An 18,159-nucleotide genomic window follows, 5' to 3' on the forward strand; every position below is an offset into this window, starting at 1 on the left:
ATGAGTGCTACTCTGTAGCAGCGTCTGTGTTGCAACGACGGGTTTACAGCGTCGGAGTAGTATCCTTCGTTTCTGAACAGGCGTGATGGAACCGCAGCCGTCTATGAGTGCTACTCTGCAGCAGCGTCTGTGTTGCAACGACGGGTTTACAGCGTCGGAGTAGTATCCTTCGTTTCTAAACATGCGTGATGGAACCGCAGCCGTCTATGAGTGCTACTCTGCAGCAGCATCTGTGTTGCAACGACGGGTTTACAGCGTCGGAGTAGTATCCTTCGTTTCTGAACATGCGTGATGGAACCGCAGCCGTCTATGAGTGCTACTCTGTAGCAGCGTCTGTGTTGCAACGACGGGTTTACAGCGTCGGAGTAGTATCCTTCGTTTCTGAACAGGCGTGATGGAACCGCAGCCGTCTATGAGTGCTACTCTGCAGCAGCGTCTGTGTTGCAACGACGGGTTTACAGCGTCGGAGTAGTATCCTTCGTTTCTGAACATGCGTGATGGAACCGCAGCCGTCTATGAGTGCTACTCTGCAGCAGCATCTGTGTTGCAACGACGGGTTTACAGCGTCGGAGTAGTATCCTTCGTTTCTGAACAGGCGTGATGGAACCGCAGCCGTCTATGAGTGCTACTCTGTAGCAGCGTCTGTGTTGCAACGACGGGTTTACAGCGTCGGAGTAGTATCCTTCGTTTCTGAACAGGCGTGATGGAACCGCAGCCGTCTATGAGTGCTACTCTGTAGCAGCGTCTGTGTTGCAACGACGGGTTTACAGCGTCGGAGTAGTATCCTTCGTTTCTGAACATGCGTAATGGAACCGCAGCCGTCTATGAGTGCTACTCTGCAGCAGCGTCTGTGTTGCAACGACGGGTTTACAGCGTCGGAGTAGTATCCTTCGTTTCTGAACAGGCGTGATGGAACCGCAGCCGTCTATGAGTGCTACTCTGTAGCAGCGTCTGTGTTGCAACGACGGGTTTACAGCGTCGGAGTAGTATCCTTCGTTTCTGAACAGGCGTGATGGAACCGCAGCCGTCTATGAGTGCTACTCTGTAGCAGCGTCTGTGTTGCAACGACGGGTTTACAGCGTCGGAGTAGTATCCTTCGTTTCTGAACAGGCGTGATGGAACCGCAGCCGTCTATGAGTGCTACTCTGCAGCAGCGTCTGTGTTGCAACGACGGGTTTACAGCGTCGGAGTAGTATCCTTCGTTTCTGAACAGGCGTGATGGAACCGCAGCCGTCTATGAGTGCTACTCTGTAGCAGCGTCTGTGTTGCAACGACGGGTTTACAGCGTCGGAGTAGTATCCTGCGTTTCTGAACATGCGTAATGGAACCGCAGCCGTCTATGAGTGCTACTCTGCAGCAGCATCTGTGTTGCAACGACGGGTTTACAGCGTCGGAGTAGTATCCTTCGTTTCTGAACAGGCGTGATGGAACCGCAGCCGTCTATGAGTGCTACTCTGTAGCAGCGTCTGTGTTGCAACGACGGGTATGCTGCGTCGCAGTAGTATCGCTCGTTTCTTAAAAGTCGTGATGGAACCGCAGCCGTCCATGACTGCTAGAGTGCAGCAACGTCTGTGTTGCAGCTGCGGGTATACTGCGTCGGAGTAGTGTCGTTCCTTGCGGAACAGGCGTGATGGAACCGCAGCCGTCCATGAGTGCTACTTTGTAGCAGCGTCTGTGTTGCAACTGCGGGTTTACTGCGTCGGAGTGGTATCCTTCGTTTCTGAACAGGCGTGATGGAACCGCAGCCGTCTATGAGTGCTACTCTGCAGCAGCATCTGTGTTGCAACGACCGGTTTACAGCGTCGGAGTAGTATCCTTCGTTTCTGAACAGGCGTGATGGAACCGCAGCCGTCTATGAGTGCTACTCTGTAGCAGCGTCTGTGTTGCAACGACGGGTATGCTGCGTCGCAGTAGTATCGCTCGTTTCTTAAAAGTAGTGATGGAACCGCAGCCGTCCATGACTGCTAGAGTGCAGCAACGTCTGTGTTGCAGCTGCGGGTATACTGCGTCGGAGTAGTGTCGTTCCTTGCGGAACAGGCGTAATGGAACCGCAGCCGTCTATGAGTGCTACTCTGTAGCAGCGTCTGTGTTGCAACGACGGGTTTACAGCGTCGGAGTAGTATCCTTCGTTTCTGAACAGGCGTGATGGAACCGCAGCCGTCTATGAGTGCTACTCTGCAGCAGCATCTGTGTTGCAACGACGGGTTTACAGCGTCGGAGTAGTATCCTTCGTTTCTGAACAGGCGTGATGGAACCGCAGCCGTCTATGAGTGCTACTCTGTAGCAGCGTCTGTGTTGCAACGACGGGTATGCTGCGTCGCAGTAGTATCGCTCGTTTCTTAAAAGTCGTGATGGAACCGCAGCCGTCCATGACTGCTAGAGTGCAGCAACGTCTGTGTTGCAGCTGCGGGTATACTGCGTCGGAGTAGTGTCGTTCCTTGCGGAACAGGCGTGATGGAACCGCAGCCGTCCATGAGTGCTACTTTGTAGCAGCGTCTGTGTTGCAACTGCGGGTTTACTGCGTCGGAGTGGTATCCTTCGTTTCTGAACAGGCGTGATGGAACCGCAGCCGTCTATGAGTGCTACTCTGCAGCAGCATCTGTGTTGCAACGACGGGTTTACAGCGTCGGAGTAGTATCCTTCGTTTCTGAACAGGCGTGATGGAACCGCAGCCGTCTATGAGTGCTACTCTGTAGCAGCATCTGTGTTGCAACGACGGGTTTACAGCGTCGGAGTAGTATCCTTCGTTTCTGAACAGGCGTGATGGAACCGCAGCCGTCTATGAGTGCTACTCTGCAGCAGCATCTGTGTTGCAACGACGGGTTTACAGCGTCGGAGTAGTATCCTTCGTTTCTGAACAGGCGTGATGGAACCGCAGCCGTCTATGAGTGCTACTCTGTAGCAGCGTCTGTGTTGCAACGACGGGTATGCTGCGTCGCAGTAGTATCGCTCGTTTCTTAAAAGTCGTGATGGAACCGCAGCCGTCCATGACTGCTAGAGTGCAGCAACGTCTGTGTTGCAGCTGCGGGTATACTGCGTCGGAGTAGTGTCGTTCCTTGCGGAACAGGCGTGATGGAACCGCAGCCGTCCATGAGTGCTACTTTGTAGCAGCGTCTGTGTTGCAACTGCGGGTTTACTGCGTCGGAGTGGTATCCTTCGTTTCTGAACAGGCGTGATGGAACCGCAGCCGTCTATGAGTGCTACTCTGCAGCAGCATCTGTGTTGCAACGACGGGTTTACAGCGTCGGAGTAGTATCCTTCGTTTCTGAACAGGCGTGATGGAACCGCAGCCGTCTATGAGTGCTACTCTGTAGCAGCATCTGTGTTGCAACGACGGGTTTACAGCGTCGGAGTAGTATCCTTCGTTTCTGAACAGGCGTGATGGAACCGCAGCCGTCTATGAATGCTACTCTGCAGCAGCATCTGTGTTGCAACGACGGGTTTACAGCGTCGGAGTAGTATCCTTCGTTTCTGAACAGGCGTGATGGAACCGCAGCCGTCTATGAGTGCTACTCTGTAGCAGCGTCTGTGTTGCAACGACGGGTATGCTGCGTCGCAGTAGTATCGCTCGTTTCTTAAAAGTCGTGATGGAACCGCAGCCGTCCATGACTGCTAGAGTGCAGCAACGTCTGTGTTGCAGCTGCGGGTATACTGCGTCGGAGTAGTGTCGTTCCTTGCGGAACAGGCGTGATGGAACCGCAGCCGTCCATGAGTGCTACTTTGTAGCAGCGTCTGTGTTGCAACTGCGGGTTTACTGCGTCGGAGTGGTATCCTTCGTTTCTGAACAGGCGTGATGGAACCGCAGCCGTCTATGAGTGCTACTCTGCAGCAGCATCTGTGTTGCAACGACGGGTTTACAGCGTCGGAGTAGTATGCTTCGTTTCTGAACATGCGTGATGGAACCGCAGCCGTCTATGAGTGCTACTCTGCAGCAGCATCTGTGTTGCAACGACGGGTTTACAGCGTCGGAGTAGTATCCTTCGTTTCTGAACATGCGTGATGGAACCGCAGCCGTCTATGAGTGCTACTCTGCAGCAGCATCTGTGTTGCAACGACGGGTTTACAGCGTCGGAGTAGTATCCTTCGTTTCTGAACATGCGTGATGGAACCGCAGCCGTCTATGAGTGCTACTCTGCAGCAGCATCTGTGTTGCAACGACGGGTTTACAGCGTCGGAGTAGTATCCTTCGTTTCTGAACATGCGTGATGGAACCGCAGCCGTCTATGAGTGCTACTCTGCAGCAGCATCTGTGTTGCAACGACGGGTTTACAGCGTCGGAGTAGTATCCTTCGTTTCTGAACAGGCGTGATGGAACCGCAGCCGTCTATGAGTGCTACTCTGCAGCAGCATCTGTGTTGCAACGACGGGTTTACAGCGTCGGAGTAGTATCCTTCGTTTCTGAACAGGCGTGATGGAACCGCAGCCGTCTATGAGTGCTACTCTGCAGCAGCATCTGTGTTGCAACGACGGGTTTACAGCGTCGGAGTAGTATCCTTCGTTTCTGAACAGGCGTGATGGAACCGCAGCCGTCTATGAGTGCTACTCTGCAGCAGCATCTGTGTTGCAACGACGGGTTTACAGCGTCGGAGTAGTATCCTTCGTTTCTGAACATGCGTGATGGAACCGCAGCCGTCTATGAGTGCTACTCTGCAGCAGCATCTGTGTTGCAACGACGGGTTTACAGCGTCGGAGTAGTATCCTTCGTTTCTGAACATGCGTGATGGAACCGCAGCCGTCTATGAGTGCTACTCTGCAGCAGCATCTGTGTTGCAACGACGGGTTTACAGCGTCGGAGTAGTATCCTTCGTTTCTGAACATGCGTGATGGAACCGCAGCCGTCTATGAGTGCTACTCTGCAGCAGCATCTGTGTTGCAACGACGGGTTTACAGCGTCGGAGTAGTATCCTTCGTTTCTGAACATGCGTGATGGAACCGCAGCCGTCTATGAGTGCTACTCTGCAGCAGCATCTGTGTTGCAACGACGGGTTTACAGCGTCGGAGTAGTATCCTTCGTTTCTGAACATGCGTGATGGAACCGCAGCCGTCTATGAGTGCTACTCTGCAGCAGCATCTGTGTTGCAACGACGGGTTTACAGCGTCGGAGTAGTATCCTTCGTTTCTGAACATGCGTGATGGAACCGCAGCCGTCTATGAGTGCTACTCTGCAGCAGCATCTGTGTTGCAACGACGGGTTTACAGCGTCGGAGTAGTATCCTTCGTTTCTGAACATGCGTGATGGAACCGCAGCCGTCTATGAGTGCTACTCTGCAGCAGCATCTGTGTTGCAACGACGGGTTTACAGCGTCGGAGTAGTATCCTTCGTTTCTGAACATGCGTGATGGAACCGCAGCCGTCTATGAGTGCTACTCTGCAGCAGCATCTGTGTTGCAACGACGGGTTTACAGCGTCGGAGTAGTATCCTTCGTTTCTGAACAGGCGTGATGGAACCGCAGCCGTCTATGAGTGCTACTCTGCAGCAGCATCTGTGTTGCAACGACGGGTTTACAGCGTCGGAGTAGTATCCTTCGTTTCTGAACATGCGTGATGGAACCGCAGCCGTCTATGAGTGCTACTCTGCAGCAGCATCTGTGTTGCAACGACGGGTTTACAGCGTCGGAGTAGTATCCTTCGTTTCTGAACAGGCGTGATGGAACCGCAGCCGTCTATGAGTGCTACTCTGCAGCAGCATCTGTGTTGCAACGACGGGTTTACAGCGTCGGAGTAGTATCCTTCGTTTCTGAACATGCGTGATGGAACCGCAGCCGTCTATGAGTGCTACTCTGCAGCAGCATCTGTGTTGCAACGACGGGTTTACAGCGTCGGAGTAGTATCCTTCGTTTCTGAACAGGCGTGATGGAACCGCAGCCGTCTATGAGTGCTACTCTGCAGCAGCATCTGTGTTGCAACGACGGGTTTACAGCGTCGGAGTAGTATCCTTCGTTTCTGAACATGCGTGATGGAACCGCAGCCGTCTATGAGTGCTACTCTGCAGCAGCATCTGTGTTGCAACGACGGGTTTACAGCGTCGGAGTAGTATCCTTCGTTTCTGAACATGCGTGATGGAACCGCAGCCGTCTATGAGTGCCACTCTGCAGCAGCATCTGTGTTGCAACGACGGGTTTACAGCGTCGGAGTAGTATCCTTCGTTTCTGAACAGGCGTGATGGAACCGCAGCCGTCTATGAGTGCTACTCTGCAGCAGCATCTGTGTTGCAACGACGGGTTTACAGCGTCGGAGTAGTATCCTTCGTTTCTGAACATGCGTGATGGAACCGCAGCCGTCTATGAGTGCTACTCTGCAGCAGCATCTGTGTTGCAACGACGGGTTTACAGCGTCGGAGTAGTATCCTTCGTTTCTGAACAGGCGTGATGGAACCGCAGCCGTCTATGAGTGCTACTCTGCAGCAGCATCTGTGTTGCAACGACGGGTTTACAGCGTCGGAGTAGTATCCTTCGTTTCTGAACATGCGTGATGGAACCGCAGCCGTCTATGAGTGCTACTCTGCAGCAGCATCTGTGTTGCAACGACGGGTTTACAGCGTCGGAGTAGTATCCTTCGTTTCTGAACAGGCGTGATGGAACCGCAGCCGTCTATGAGTGCTACTCTGCAGCAGCATCTGTGTTGCAACGACGGGTTTACAGCGTCGGAGTAGTATCCTTCGTTTCTGAACATGCGTGATGGAACCGCAGCCGTCTATGAGTGCTACTCTGCAGCAGCATCTGTGTTGCAACGACGGGTTTACAGCGTCGGAGTAGTATCCTTCGTTTCTGAACAGGCGTGATGGAACCGCAGCCGTCTATGAGTGCTACTCTGTAGCAGCGTCTGTGTTCCAACGACGGGTATGCTGCGTCGCAGTAGTATCGCTCGTTTCTTAAAAGTCGTGATGGAACCGCAGCCGTCCATGACTGCTAGAGTGCAGCAACGTCTGTGTTGCAGCTGCGGGTATACTGCGTCGGAGTAGTGTCGTTCCTTGCGGAACAGGCGTGATGGAACCGCAGCCGTCCATGAGTGCTACTTTGTAGCAGCGTCTGTGTTGCAACTGCGGGTTTACTGCGTCGGAGTGGTATCCTTCGTTTCTGAACAGGCGTGATGGAACCGCAGCCGTCTATGAGTGCTACTCTGCAGCAGCATCTGTGTTGCAACGACGGGTTTACAGCGTCGGAGTAGTATCCTTCGTTTCTGAACAGGCGTGATGGAACCGCAGCCGTCTATGAGTGCTACTCTGTAGCAGCGTCTGTGTTGCAACGACGGGTATGCTGCGTCGCAGTAGTATCGCTCGTTTCTTAAAAGTCGTGATGGAACCGCAGCCGTCCATGACTGCTAGAGTGCAGCAACGTCTGTGTTGCAGCTGCGGGTATACTGCGTCGGAGTAGTGTCGTTCCTTGCGGAACAGGCGTAATGGAACCGCAGCCGTCTATGAGTGCTACTCTGTAGCAGCGTCTGTGTTGCAACGACGGGTTTACAGCGTCGGAGTAGTATCCTTCGTTTCTGAACAGGCGTGATGGAACCGCAGCCGTCTATGAGTGCTACTCTGCAGCAGCATCTGTGTTGCAACGACGGGTTTACAGCGTCGGAGTAGTATCCTTCGTTTCTGAACAGGCGTGATGGAACCGCAGCCGTCTATGAGTGCTACTCTGTAGCAGCGTCTGTGTTGCAACGACGGGTATGCTGCGTCGCAGTAGTATCGCTCGTTTCTTAAAAGTCGTGATGGAACCGCAGCCGTCCATGACTGCTAGAGTGCAGCAACGTCTGTGTTGCAGCTGCGGGTATACTGCGTCGGAGTAGTGTCGTTCCTTGCGGAACAGGCGTAATGGAACCGCAGCCGTCTATGAGTGCTACTCTGTAGCAGCGTCTGTGTTGCAACGACGGGTTTACAGCGTCGGAGTAGTATCCTTCGTTTCTGAACAGGCGTGATGGAACCGCAGCCGTCTATGAGTGCTACTCTGCAGCAGCATCTGTGTTGCAACGACGGGTTTACAGCGTCGGAGTAGTATCCTTCGTTTCTGAACAGGCGTGATGGAACCGCAGCCGTCTATGAGTGCTACTCTGTAGCAGCGTCTGTGTTGCAACGACGGGTATGCTGCGTCGCAGTAGTATCGCTCGTTTCTTAAAAGTCGTGATGGAACCGCAGCCGTCCATGACTGCTAGAGTGCAGCAACGTCTGTGTTGCAGCTGCGGGTATACTGCGTCGGAGTAGTGTCGTTCCTTGCGGAACAGGCGTGATGGAACCGCAGCCGTCCATGAGTGCTACTTTGTAGCAGCGTCTGTGTTGCAACTGCGGGTTTACTGCGTCGGAGTGGTATCCTTCGTTTCTGAACAGGCGTGATGGAACCGCAGCCGTCTATGAGTGCTACTCTGCAGCAGCATCTGTGTTGCAACGACGGGTTTACAGCGTCGGAGTAGTATCCTTCGTTTCTGAACAGGCGTGATGGAACCGCAGCCGTCTATGAGTGCTACTCTGTAGCAGCATCTGTGTTGCAACGACGGGTTTACAGCGTCGGAGTAGTATCCTTCGTTTCTGAACAGGCGTGATGGAACCGCAGCCGTCTATGAGTGCTACTCTGCAGCAGCATCTGTGTTGCAACGACGGGTTTACAGCGTCGGAGTAGTATCCTTCGTTTCTGAACAGGCGTGATGGAACCGCAGCCGTCTATGAGTGCTACTCTGTAGCAGCGTCTGTGTTGCAACGACGGGTATGCTGCGTCGCAGTAGTATCGCTCGTTTCTTAAAAGTCGTGATGGAACCGCAGCCGTCCATGACTGCTAGAGTGCAGCAACGTCTGTGTTGCAGCTGCGGGTATACTGCGTCGGAGTAGTGTCGTTCCTTGCGGAACAGGCGTGATGGAACCGCAGCCGTCCATGAGTGCTACTTTGTAGCAGCGTCTGTGTTGCAACTGCGGGTTTACTGCGTCGGAGTGGTATCCTTCGTTTCTGAACAGGCGTGATGGAACCGCAGCCGTCTATGAGTGCTACTCTGCAGCAGCATCTGTGTTGCAACGACGGGTTTACAGCGTCGGAGTAGTATCCTTCGTTTCTGAACAGGCGTGATGGAACCGCAGCCGTCTATGAGTGCTACTCTGTAGCAGCATCTGTGTTGCAACGACGGGTTTACAGCGTCGGAGTAGTATCCTTCGTTTCTGAACAGGCGTGATGGAACCGCAGCCGTCTATGAGTGCTACTCTGCAGCAGCATCTGTGTTGCAACGACGGGTTTACAGCGTCGGAGTAGTATCCTTCGTTTCTGAACAGGCGTGATGGAACCGCAGCCGTCTATGAGTGCTACTCTGTAGCAGCATCTGTGTTGCAACGACGGGTTTACAGCGTCGGAGTAGTATCCTTCGTTTCTGAACAGGCGTGATGGAACCGCAGCCGTCTATGAGTGCTACTCTGCAGCAGCATCTGTGTTGCAACGACGGGTTTACAGCGTCGGAGTAGTATCCTTCGTTTCTGAACAGGCGTGATGGAACCGCAGCCGTCTATGAGTGCTACTCTGTAGCAGCGTCTGTGTTGCAACGACGGGTATGCTGCGTCGCAGTAGTATCGCTCGTTTCTTAAAAGTCGTGATGGAACCGCAGCCGTCCATGACTGCTAGAGTGCAGCAACGTCTGTGTTGCAGCTGCGGGTATACTGCGTCGGAGTAGTGTCGTTCCTTGCGGAACAGGCGTGATGGAACCGCAGCCGTCCATGAGTGCTACTTTGTAGCAGCGTCTGTGTTGCAACTGCGGGTTTACTGCGTCGGAGTGGTATCCTTCGTTTCTGAACAGGCGTGATGGAACCGCAGCCGTCTATGAGTGCTACTCTGCAGCAGCATCTGTGTTGCAACGACGGGTTTACAGCGTCGGAGTAGTATCCTTCGTTTCTGAACATGCGTGATGGAACCGCAGCCGTCTATGAGTGCTACTCTGCAGCAGCATCTGTGTTGCAACGACGGGTTTACAGCGTCGGAGTAGTATCCTTCGTTTCTGAACATGCGTGATGGAACCGCAGCCGTCTATGAGTGCTACTCTGCAGCAGCATCTGTGTTGCAACGACGGGTTTACAGCGTCGGAGTAGTATCCTTCGTTTCTGAACATGCGTGATGGAACCGCAGCCGTCTATGAGTGCTACTCTGCAGCAGCATCTGTGTTGCAACGACGGGTTTACAGCGTCGGAGTAGTATCCTTCGTTTCTGAACATGCGTGATGGAACCGCAGCCGTCTATGAGTGCTACTCTGTAGCAGCGTCTGTGTTGCAACGACGGGTTTACAGCGTCGGAGTAGTATCCTTCGTTTCTGAACAGGCGTGATGGAACCGCAGCCGTCTATGAGTGCTACTCTGCAGCAGCATCTGTGTTGCAACGACGGGTTTACAGCGTCGGAGTAGTATCCTTCGTTTCTGAACAGGCGTGATGGAACCGCAGCCGTCTATGAGTGCTACTCTGCAGCAGCATCTGTGTTGCAACGACGGGTTTACAGCGTCGGAGTAGTATCCTTCGTTTCTGAACAGGCGTGATGGAACCGCAGCCGTCTATGAGTGCTACTCTGCAGCAGCATCTGTGTTGCAACGACGGGTTTACAGCGTCGGAGTAGTATCCTTCGTTTCTGAACATGCGTGATGGAACCGCAGCCGTCTATGAGTGCTACTCTGCAGCAGCATCTGTGTTGCAACGACGGGTTTACAGCGTCGGAGTAGTATCCTTCGTTTCTGAACATGCGTGATGGAACCGCAGCCGTCTATGAGTGCTACTCTGCAGCAGCATCTGTGTTGCAACGACGGGTTTACAGCGTCGGAGTAGTATCCTTCGTTTCTGAACATGCGTGATGGAACCGCAGCCGTCTATGAGTGCTACTCTGCAGCAGCATCTGTGTTGCAACGACGGGTTTACAGCGTCGGAGTAGTATCCTTCGTTTCTGAACATGCGTGATGGAACCGCAGCCGTCTATGAGTGCTACTCTGCAGCAGCATCTGTGTTGCAACGACGGGTTTACAGCGTCGGAGTAGTATCCTTCGTTTCTGAACATGCGTGATGGAACCGCAGCCGTCTATGAGTGCTACTCTGCAGCAGCATCTGTGTTGCAACGACGGGTTTACAGCGTCGGAGTAGTATCCTTCGTTTCTGAACATGCGTGATGGAACCGCAGCCGTCTATGAGTGCTACTCTGCAGCAGCATCTGTGTTGCAACGACGGGTTTACAGCGTCGGAGTAGTATCCTTCGTTTCTGAACATGCGTGATGGAACCGCAGCCGTCTATGAGTGCTACTCTGCAGCAGCATCTGTGTTGCAACGACGGGTTTACAGCGTCGGAGTAGTATCCTTCGTTTCTGAACATGCGTGATGGAACCGCAGCCGTCTATGAGTGCTACTCTGCAGCAGCATCTGTGTTGCAACGACGGGTTTACAGCGTCGGAGTAGTATCCTTCGTTTCTGAACAGGCGTGATGGAACCGCAGCCGTCTATGAGTGCTACTCTGCAGCAGCATCTGTGTTGCAACGACGGGTTTACAGCGTCGGAGTAGTATCCTTCGTTTCTGAACATGCGTGATGGAACCGCAGCCGTCTATGAGTGCTACTCTGCAGCAGCATCTGTGTTGCAACGACGGGTTTACAGCGTCGGAGTAGTATCCTTCGTTTCTGAACAGGCGTGATGGAACCGCAGCCGTCTATGAGTGCTACTCTGCAGCAGCATCTGTGTTGCAACGACGGGTTTACAGCGTCGGAGTAGTATCCTTCGTTTCTGAACATGCGTGATGGAACCGCAGCCGTCTATGAGTGCTACTCTGCAGCAGCATCTGTGTTGCAACGACGGGTTTACAGCGTCGGAGTAGTATCCTTCGTTTCTGAACAGGCGTGATGGAACCGCAGCCGTCTATGAGTGCTACTCTGCAGCAGCATCTGTGTTGCAACGACGGGTTTACAGCGTCGGAGTAGTATCCTTCGTTTCTGAACATGCGTGATGGAACCGCAGCCGTCTATGAGTGCTACTCTGCAGCAGCATCTGTGTTGCAACGACGGGTTTACAGCGTCGGAGTAGTATCCTTCGTTTCTGAACATGCGTGATGGAACCGCAGCCGTCTATGAGTGCTACTCTGCAGCAGCATCTGTGTTGCAACGACGGGTTTACAGCGTCGGAGTAGTATCCTTCGTTTCTGAACAGGCGTGATGGAACCGCAGCCGTCTATGAGTGCTACTCTGCAGCAGCATCTGTGTTGCAACGACGGGTTTACAGCGTCGGAGTAGTATCCTTCGTTTCTGAACATGCGTGATGGAACCGCAGCCGTCTATGAGTGCTACTCTGCAGCAGCATCTGTGTTGCAACGACGGGTTTACAGCGTCGGAGTAGTATCCTTCGTTTCTGAACAGGCGTGATGGAACCGCAGCCGTCTATGAGTGCTACTCTGCAGCAGCATCTGTGTTGCAACGACGGGTTTACAGCGTCGGAGTAGTATCCTTCGTTTCTGAACATGCGTGATGGAACCGCAGCCGTCTATGAGTGCTACTCTGCAGCAGCATCTGTGTTGCAACGACGGGTTTACAGCGTCGGAGTAGTATCCTTCGTTTCTGAACAGGCGTGATGGAACCGCAGCCGTCTATGAGTGCTACTCTGCAGCAGCATCTGTGTTGCAACGACGGGTTTACAGCGTCGGAGTAGTATCCTTCGTTTCTGAACATGCGTGATGGAACCGCAGCCGTCTATGAGTGCTACTCTGCAGCAGCATCTGTGTTGCAACGACGGGTTTGCAGCGTCGGAGTAGTATCCTTCGTTTCTGAACAGGCGTGATGGAACCGCAGCCGTCTATGAGTGCTACTCTGTAGCAGCGTCTGTGTTGCAACGACGGGTATGCTGCGTCGCAGTAGTATCGCTCGTTTCTTAAAAGGCGTGATGGAACCGCAGCCGTCCATGACTGCTAGAGTGCAGCAACGTCTGTGTTGCAGCTGCGGGTATACTGCGTCGGAGTAGTGTCGTTCCTTGCGGAACAGGCGTGATGGAACCGCAGCCGTCCATGAGTGCTACTTTGTAGCAGCGTCTGTGTTGCAACTGCGGGTTTACTGCGTCGGAGTGGTATCCTTCGTTTCTGAACAGGCGTGATGGAACCGCAGCCGTCCATGACTGCTAGAGTGCAGCAGAGTTTGTGTTGCAACTGCGGGTATACTATGTGGGAGTAGTGTCGTTCGTTTCGGAACAGGCGTGATGGAACCGCAGCCGTCTACGAGTGCTAGTCTGTAGCAGAGTCTAGTAGTGTCGTACTTTTCTGATTAGCTGCGATGGATCCGCAGCTGTCTATAAGTCTTTGTCCGACGGACGTCTGATTAATGTCCGTACATGCGAAGCCGGATGTGGACATCCCAAGTTAAAACAAATCATATCCGAAAACGGACATCCAAATCTGGATGTCCATTGGGGTTACGAGGGGCCTCTTTCGGGCGGATTTTTAAATGCGGGCAGAACGGGAAAATCAGTTCGCCAGGTTGCAATAAACCGGTATATTTCGTGTCTGGTTGCTGGGTGAGGCGGTAATGTTTATAGAGAGCTTCCGAGTGAGTACTCTTATTAATAGAAGCTCGATTCAGCTCGGGGGCGGCTAGAGTACTTCATGCGCTTTGGAACACTCGTTTGCTGCTGAAAAATATCATATATTGCAAGCTGCAAGGGCAGCACACGGCATTGTGTACTGGGTGGTTTCAGTGCACTAATGTTAAAAAACCCCAGGTGGTCGAAATCATCCCGAGCCCTCTCTTACTGTGTCCCTCACTTTGGCATGTTAAACTCCATAAAACCAAACTTAGATTGCTTTAGGCTCCAGATATGTCTCTAGTTGGTGTACTTCTGACAGGGCGGGGTCACTTTCCTGTGAATAATTTCTTGGAGTGTATTTTTTCCCCACAATCAGTGCAGAGCCACACGCGGAGCCGACGTGCTCCTCCTTCCTTTCGTTCTTCCTGAATGGGGTTGTCCTCTGGCGCACTGCCTGTTATACGAGGACAGCTTACTCCCTGTTTGCTGCCATACAAGCGTGTTGAGAGGGTATGGCGGTGCAGCTGCATGCATCCGAGCAGTGCATTGGGAGACTGTGTAGATGGGGATCTTGGAACACTTAAATCTTTAAAGTCGAGTGAGTGAACATTCTTTCGAGTCGCGGAGTGCGGACAGTGCGAACTTTGTGTACACGAGTGGCTGCAAAACGTAAAAGAGGTTCCATTGCAACAGTGACGTGTCTCATATCCGCTGTCCCGTCGCTTGTGTCGCGGCGTGTAACCTCATCGGGCAATGCCAGTGGTGCAGCACGTCCTCGTGACGTCGGAAGACCATTTTGCTGCGAACGTTAAAGCAGTGGTTGCGCACGCTATTGGAGCTAGAGACTACCAACTCGTCCAATTTTGCTCAATTCTTTAAAATTGTGGAGTTATGCAAAAACGGTGATAAGAAATGAATTTCCAGCTTGTCAGCAAAGCAGGCAGCTGAGGCTGTCTCCTGGCCGCCGTCTAGTCTAGAAAGCTCGTCTTGAAAATGCCACTCGTAAATAAGAACAGTCACAGGAAAACATGATGCTGGCGAATTCTAAAGCTAACTGTTGTATCAGGGTACCCTAGCCTGCATTTTATGCAGTTTTCATGCAGCTAGTCTGTTACAACAAAAGTAAACAACTTGTGCAGCTTTCAGTTGTGTTGTTGTCCACTTCTTATTTTGAGCCAAACATGACTTTCGTGCATATTTTGTGTACTTATTGGGGTGCAATAAAGCAGATTTGACGTGCATAATAGTTAAGTGTGTAGAATGCTTTTATCTTAGCTTTAAATGTTGTCGGTAATATTTTTAGGAATGAACATTTACAAAATATTCAGGCCTCAGATGTAAAATTCTCAAAATGGTGCATGCCAAGCGAACGACACTGTATTGCTGATCCGCACTCAGTGGAGTGTTAGGGGGAAGCATTTTGCACTGCTCTGTCATGCTTACTACCATGTCCAGCAGCTGCACAAGTTGCGCTGTTTTTCACTTATGAGCCACACTTCGAACACGAAGGCACTGAGCTATCTTAGAAATAAAAGAAGATTTGGAAAGAGGAGATCAAGCTCTCTAGGTGGCTCAATTTTCATTCACCCTGACGTAATATTGAAAACAAAAATGTTTTCAAAGAGCGGTTCCCCATAACAGGGTTCGAATTAAGAACCTTTACTCTATTAAACCGAATATTCAATATTGTCAATTATCGGCACTAAATAAGGCTGTGTTTTTCAGAAAGATGTCACCGGTGTGCTCATTGGAAGCTGATAGCAGCAGTGAATATTTAAAATTCTGAGTATATTTTGAATAGAATTTCAAATTCGATTTGCACGGTGCTAGCTAGATTCAAAGTATTTGCAATTTTCAAATCTTCAAAAATAATTTTTCTTCCTACTTGCAGCAAAACGCCTTGGCATTTCCAAATAGTGGTATTCTAACAACATGTGGGTTTAGGCTGCTTGGTAATCTATGCTTTACTCAAAGTGCAGAAAACAAAAGGGCGGGTGAAGACAGGCAAGCATTTGTCTTCACTGGTGCCAGCGTATGCTTTGCGCTTTGCATCGAGTATTATCGTCACATGTTATAATTCAGTGAACCTCCTGCCTTTTTGTAGCGAGTTGACTGCCCGTTCGATGTAAAAGCGCTGATAATCTGCACCTTTATACTCCGCCTATATCGAGAGCCCCTTTCAAAACTCCTTTGACTGTGTGCGTCTTAACGGAAGTCTGCTGTAATCAGAGGAATATTGATGAGCTGTGTCTCGCAAGTTGGAGAACGCAAGTCTGTGGCTAAAAGTGATTTTTTTTTGCACAGGTATTTGTATACAGGAGAAATTGACATTAGCAGCTGTGCCATGTCGGAAATTCAGGATGCTGCAGACCTCATTTTTATCCCAGATTTACAGGTGAGTGAGAACTCTGTGAAATGCTTGGCAGCCTGTGTGAGCGTTTGTATGTTGGTGCGGTATGTATAAATTAAGCTTTTTTTCAATTTTTTGCATACTCGTCATTTTTTAGTCTATCCATATATATATATATATATATATATATATATATATATATATATATATATATATATATTTGAGGGTGTTTTTCGTGAAAATTTCTTCCATAAAAACACTTCTTCCTTTCAGTATGTGCAGCACCTTCAGTCATTGTGGCATGTTATGTCCAATCTCTTCCTTGGTAACAGAGACCACATTATCGCACACTGTTTTTCTCAACTTTTTTCTGATATTACAGTGAAGCCTTGTTACGGTGTACTCACTTATACGACAGTTGCACTTACAACGTAGCCGCATGGAATCCGCGACAGCGCTTCCATCAAACTTCATGCATTTGTTGCCTGTGGTTTATCACGGATGTCCAGGGTAGCACGCACCTATCGTCACGAGGTTGAAGGGGTATTTTGTAAAACAGACAGCATACGTCGCAATGAAGCTTCACCGGTGTCCCTAACGCTGAGACTGCTGCGATACACTGATACTCCCTAGTGAAAATTCTGATAGCAAAACTAATGCCTATTTGCTTGTTGACAACTAATAGGCTGACAAGTGCATCAAAGAGAAAAATTTGGTATGCAGTTACATTTCCTGACCCTTCAAAGTAGCAGGGCCATCACCACGGCACTACATTCGAAAGAATGCTAGTACTATCATGCGAAACACGAGCAAGAGCACGTGTCAAGTAGCCCCAAACCCTCCTTGTGCCGATGTACATGGCGGCCACTTTCAGCAGGTGAGTGGAGAGGGTTCGGCCGTTGTGCCTGCACCTCCACCGCGCGCCTTTTGCAAAACTTGGAACATTACATCTGCGCTTCAACGTGATAATGCCTAATTTTCAGGGTTTGGCAATGCGAACTTGCGCAGTTATGAAGGGCGCTGCCTTTTCGTCGCGTCATTTCTGCTTTTGCTTGCAGTTACTCCAGTTACTCAATGTAATACTTTTGGCCAGCTGTGTTCTCGGACTACAATTTTTTTCTCTCAATAAAAACGTTTTACCAATCAAATTCTGGGCAAAAAAAAGCTGCTACTTCACTCCAGCGACAGGTGCAAAGCTCTCCTTTCGATTCCAAGGCCACCTATGGCTAGAGAGCCTCTCAGTGACCGGAAGACAGTTGTAGAAATGTCTTTAAAAGGCCACTCAGCAAAATATTTCTTCTGTGACAGGGCGGCTGCTGAACGCCGCAAACAGAATCTTCCAAGCATATCGAACTGAAGGACGGCTGGAAGATGCACTGCACGACAGACAACCCTTCTGCACCACCCAGTATGAAGATGTCACCATTGTTGGCGCTGCTAGCGACAATCCATTTCAAACAGCGAATGACATCCGCAGTAACCTTGATCTCAGCCATGTGAGTGATACCATGATGTGACGAAGACTCAGAGAAGCTGGACTGCGAAGTCGCATTGCCACCCAGAAACCACTGTCCACGGCAGCCAACAAAACAGCTCGGCACAAGTTCGCCATGGAGCACCGTGGTTGGATGGTGAACTAGTGGAAGAACACTATTTTCTCATGAATCAACATTTTCGAGCCGCTGGGATCAGTAACGAAGAAAGCGGACACACAGCAGTGAATGATTGGGGCGCGCTTTTATGCAGTGGCCTTGGGCCCTTGGTTGAAATTGATGAATTCACCACCGCCGCCTACTTCCCAACACTAGCAATGAAAAGAGCGCACCCGGGTGGTTGCTACCTGTTCCACCAAGGCCCGTGCACACAGCCAAGTTTGTGGCAAGCTTTTTGGACGCGTATGTGCCTCACATGGTGCCCAAAAGGTGCCAGCCTAAACGTGTTTGGGGGAAAGCCAGCCTCTCCTGGGACTTGGCCACAACAGCGCAACTGTCGGAAGCAATACAGGAGTCGCAACAAGGCCTCTTCGATTTACCGGCTGCCAGAAAGTTCGCCTCTGACAGGAAAAGGCATCATGGTCACGTGGGCTGGCGGCCACCACCGGAACCAGCCCGCCGGCAATCACGGCGCCAAGCAAGTCGCGGATCACGGAGGGCAGTGCTCTCTCTAGCTTCGCGTTCTGCTGCGTCTCATTGCTACGCACGCGTACGGCAGAAGTAGAGATGTAAAATTTCATGAAATTTTGAATGGCATGAAAAAAACCGTTTTTTTCAGGGTTTTTTTCATGAAAAATTGGAAATTTTGCAAAACATTACAAAAACA

General features: G+C 51.2%; 1 protein-coding gene across 5 annotated transcripts in view; it reads left to right on the top strand.

Moving 5' to 3' along the window:
- The window catches only part of RhoBTB (Rho-related BTB domain containing), a 451,872-nt gene that overhangs the window by 248,193 nt on the left and 185,520 nt on the right, over positions 1-18,159 (top strand). For all 5 annotated transcript variants that reach the window (XM_089578199.1, XM_089578196.1, XM_089578195.1 and 2 more), the window contains one exon: positions 15,795-15,885. In XM_089578199.1, coding sequence (XP_089434325.1) covers positions 15,795-15,885 — 91 coding nt within the window. The remainder of the gene's footprint in view (positions 1-15,794; positions 15,886-18,159) is intronic.

The sequence above is a fragment of the Amblyomma mixtum genome, chromosome 3 (genome assembly GCF_055824585.1).
Source record: "Amblyomma mixtum isolate Tamu chromosome 3, ASM5582458v1, whole genome shotgun sequence".
Classification (NCBI taxonomy): domain Eukaryota; kingdom Metazoa; phylum Arthropoda; class Arachnida; order Ixodida; family Ixodidae; genus Amblyomma; species Amblyomma mixtum.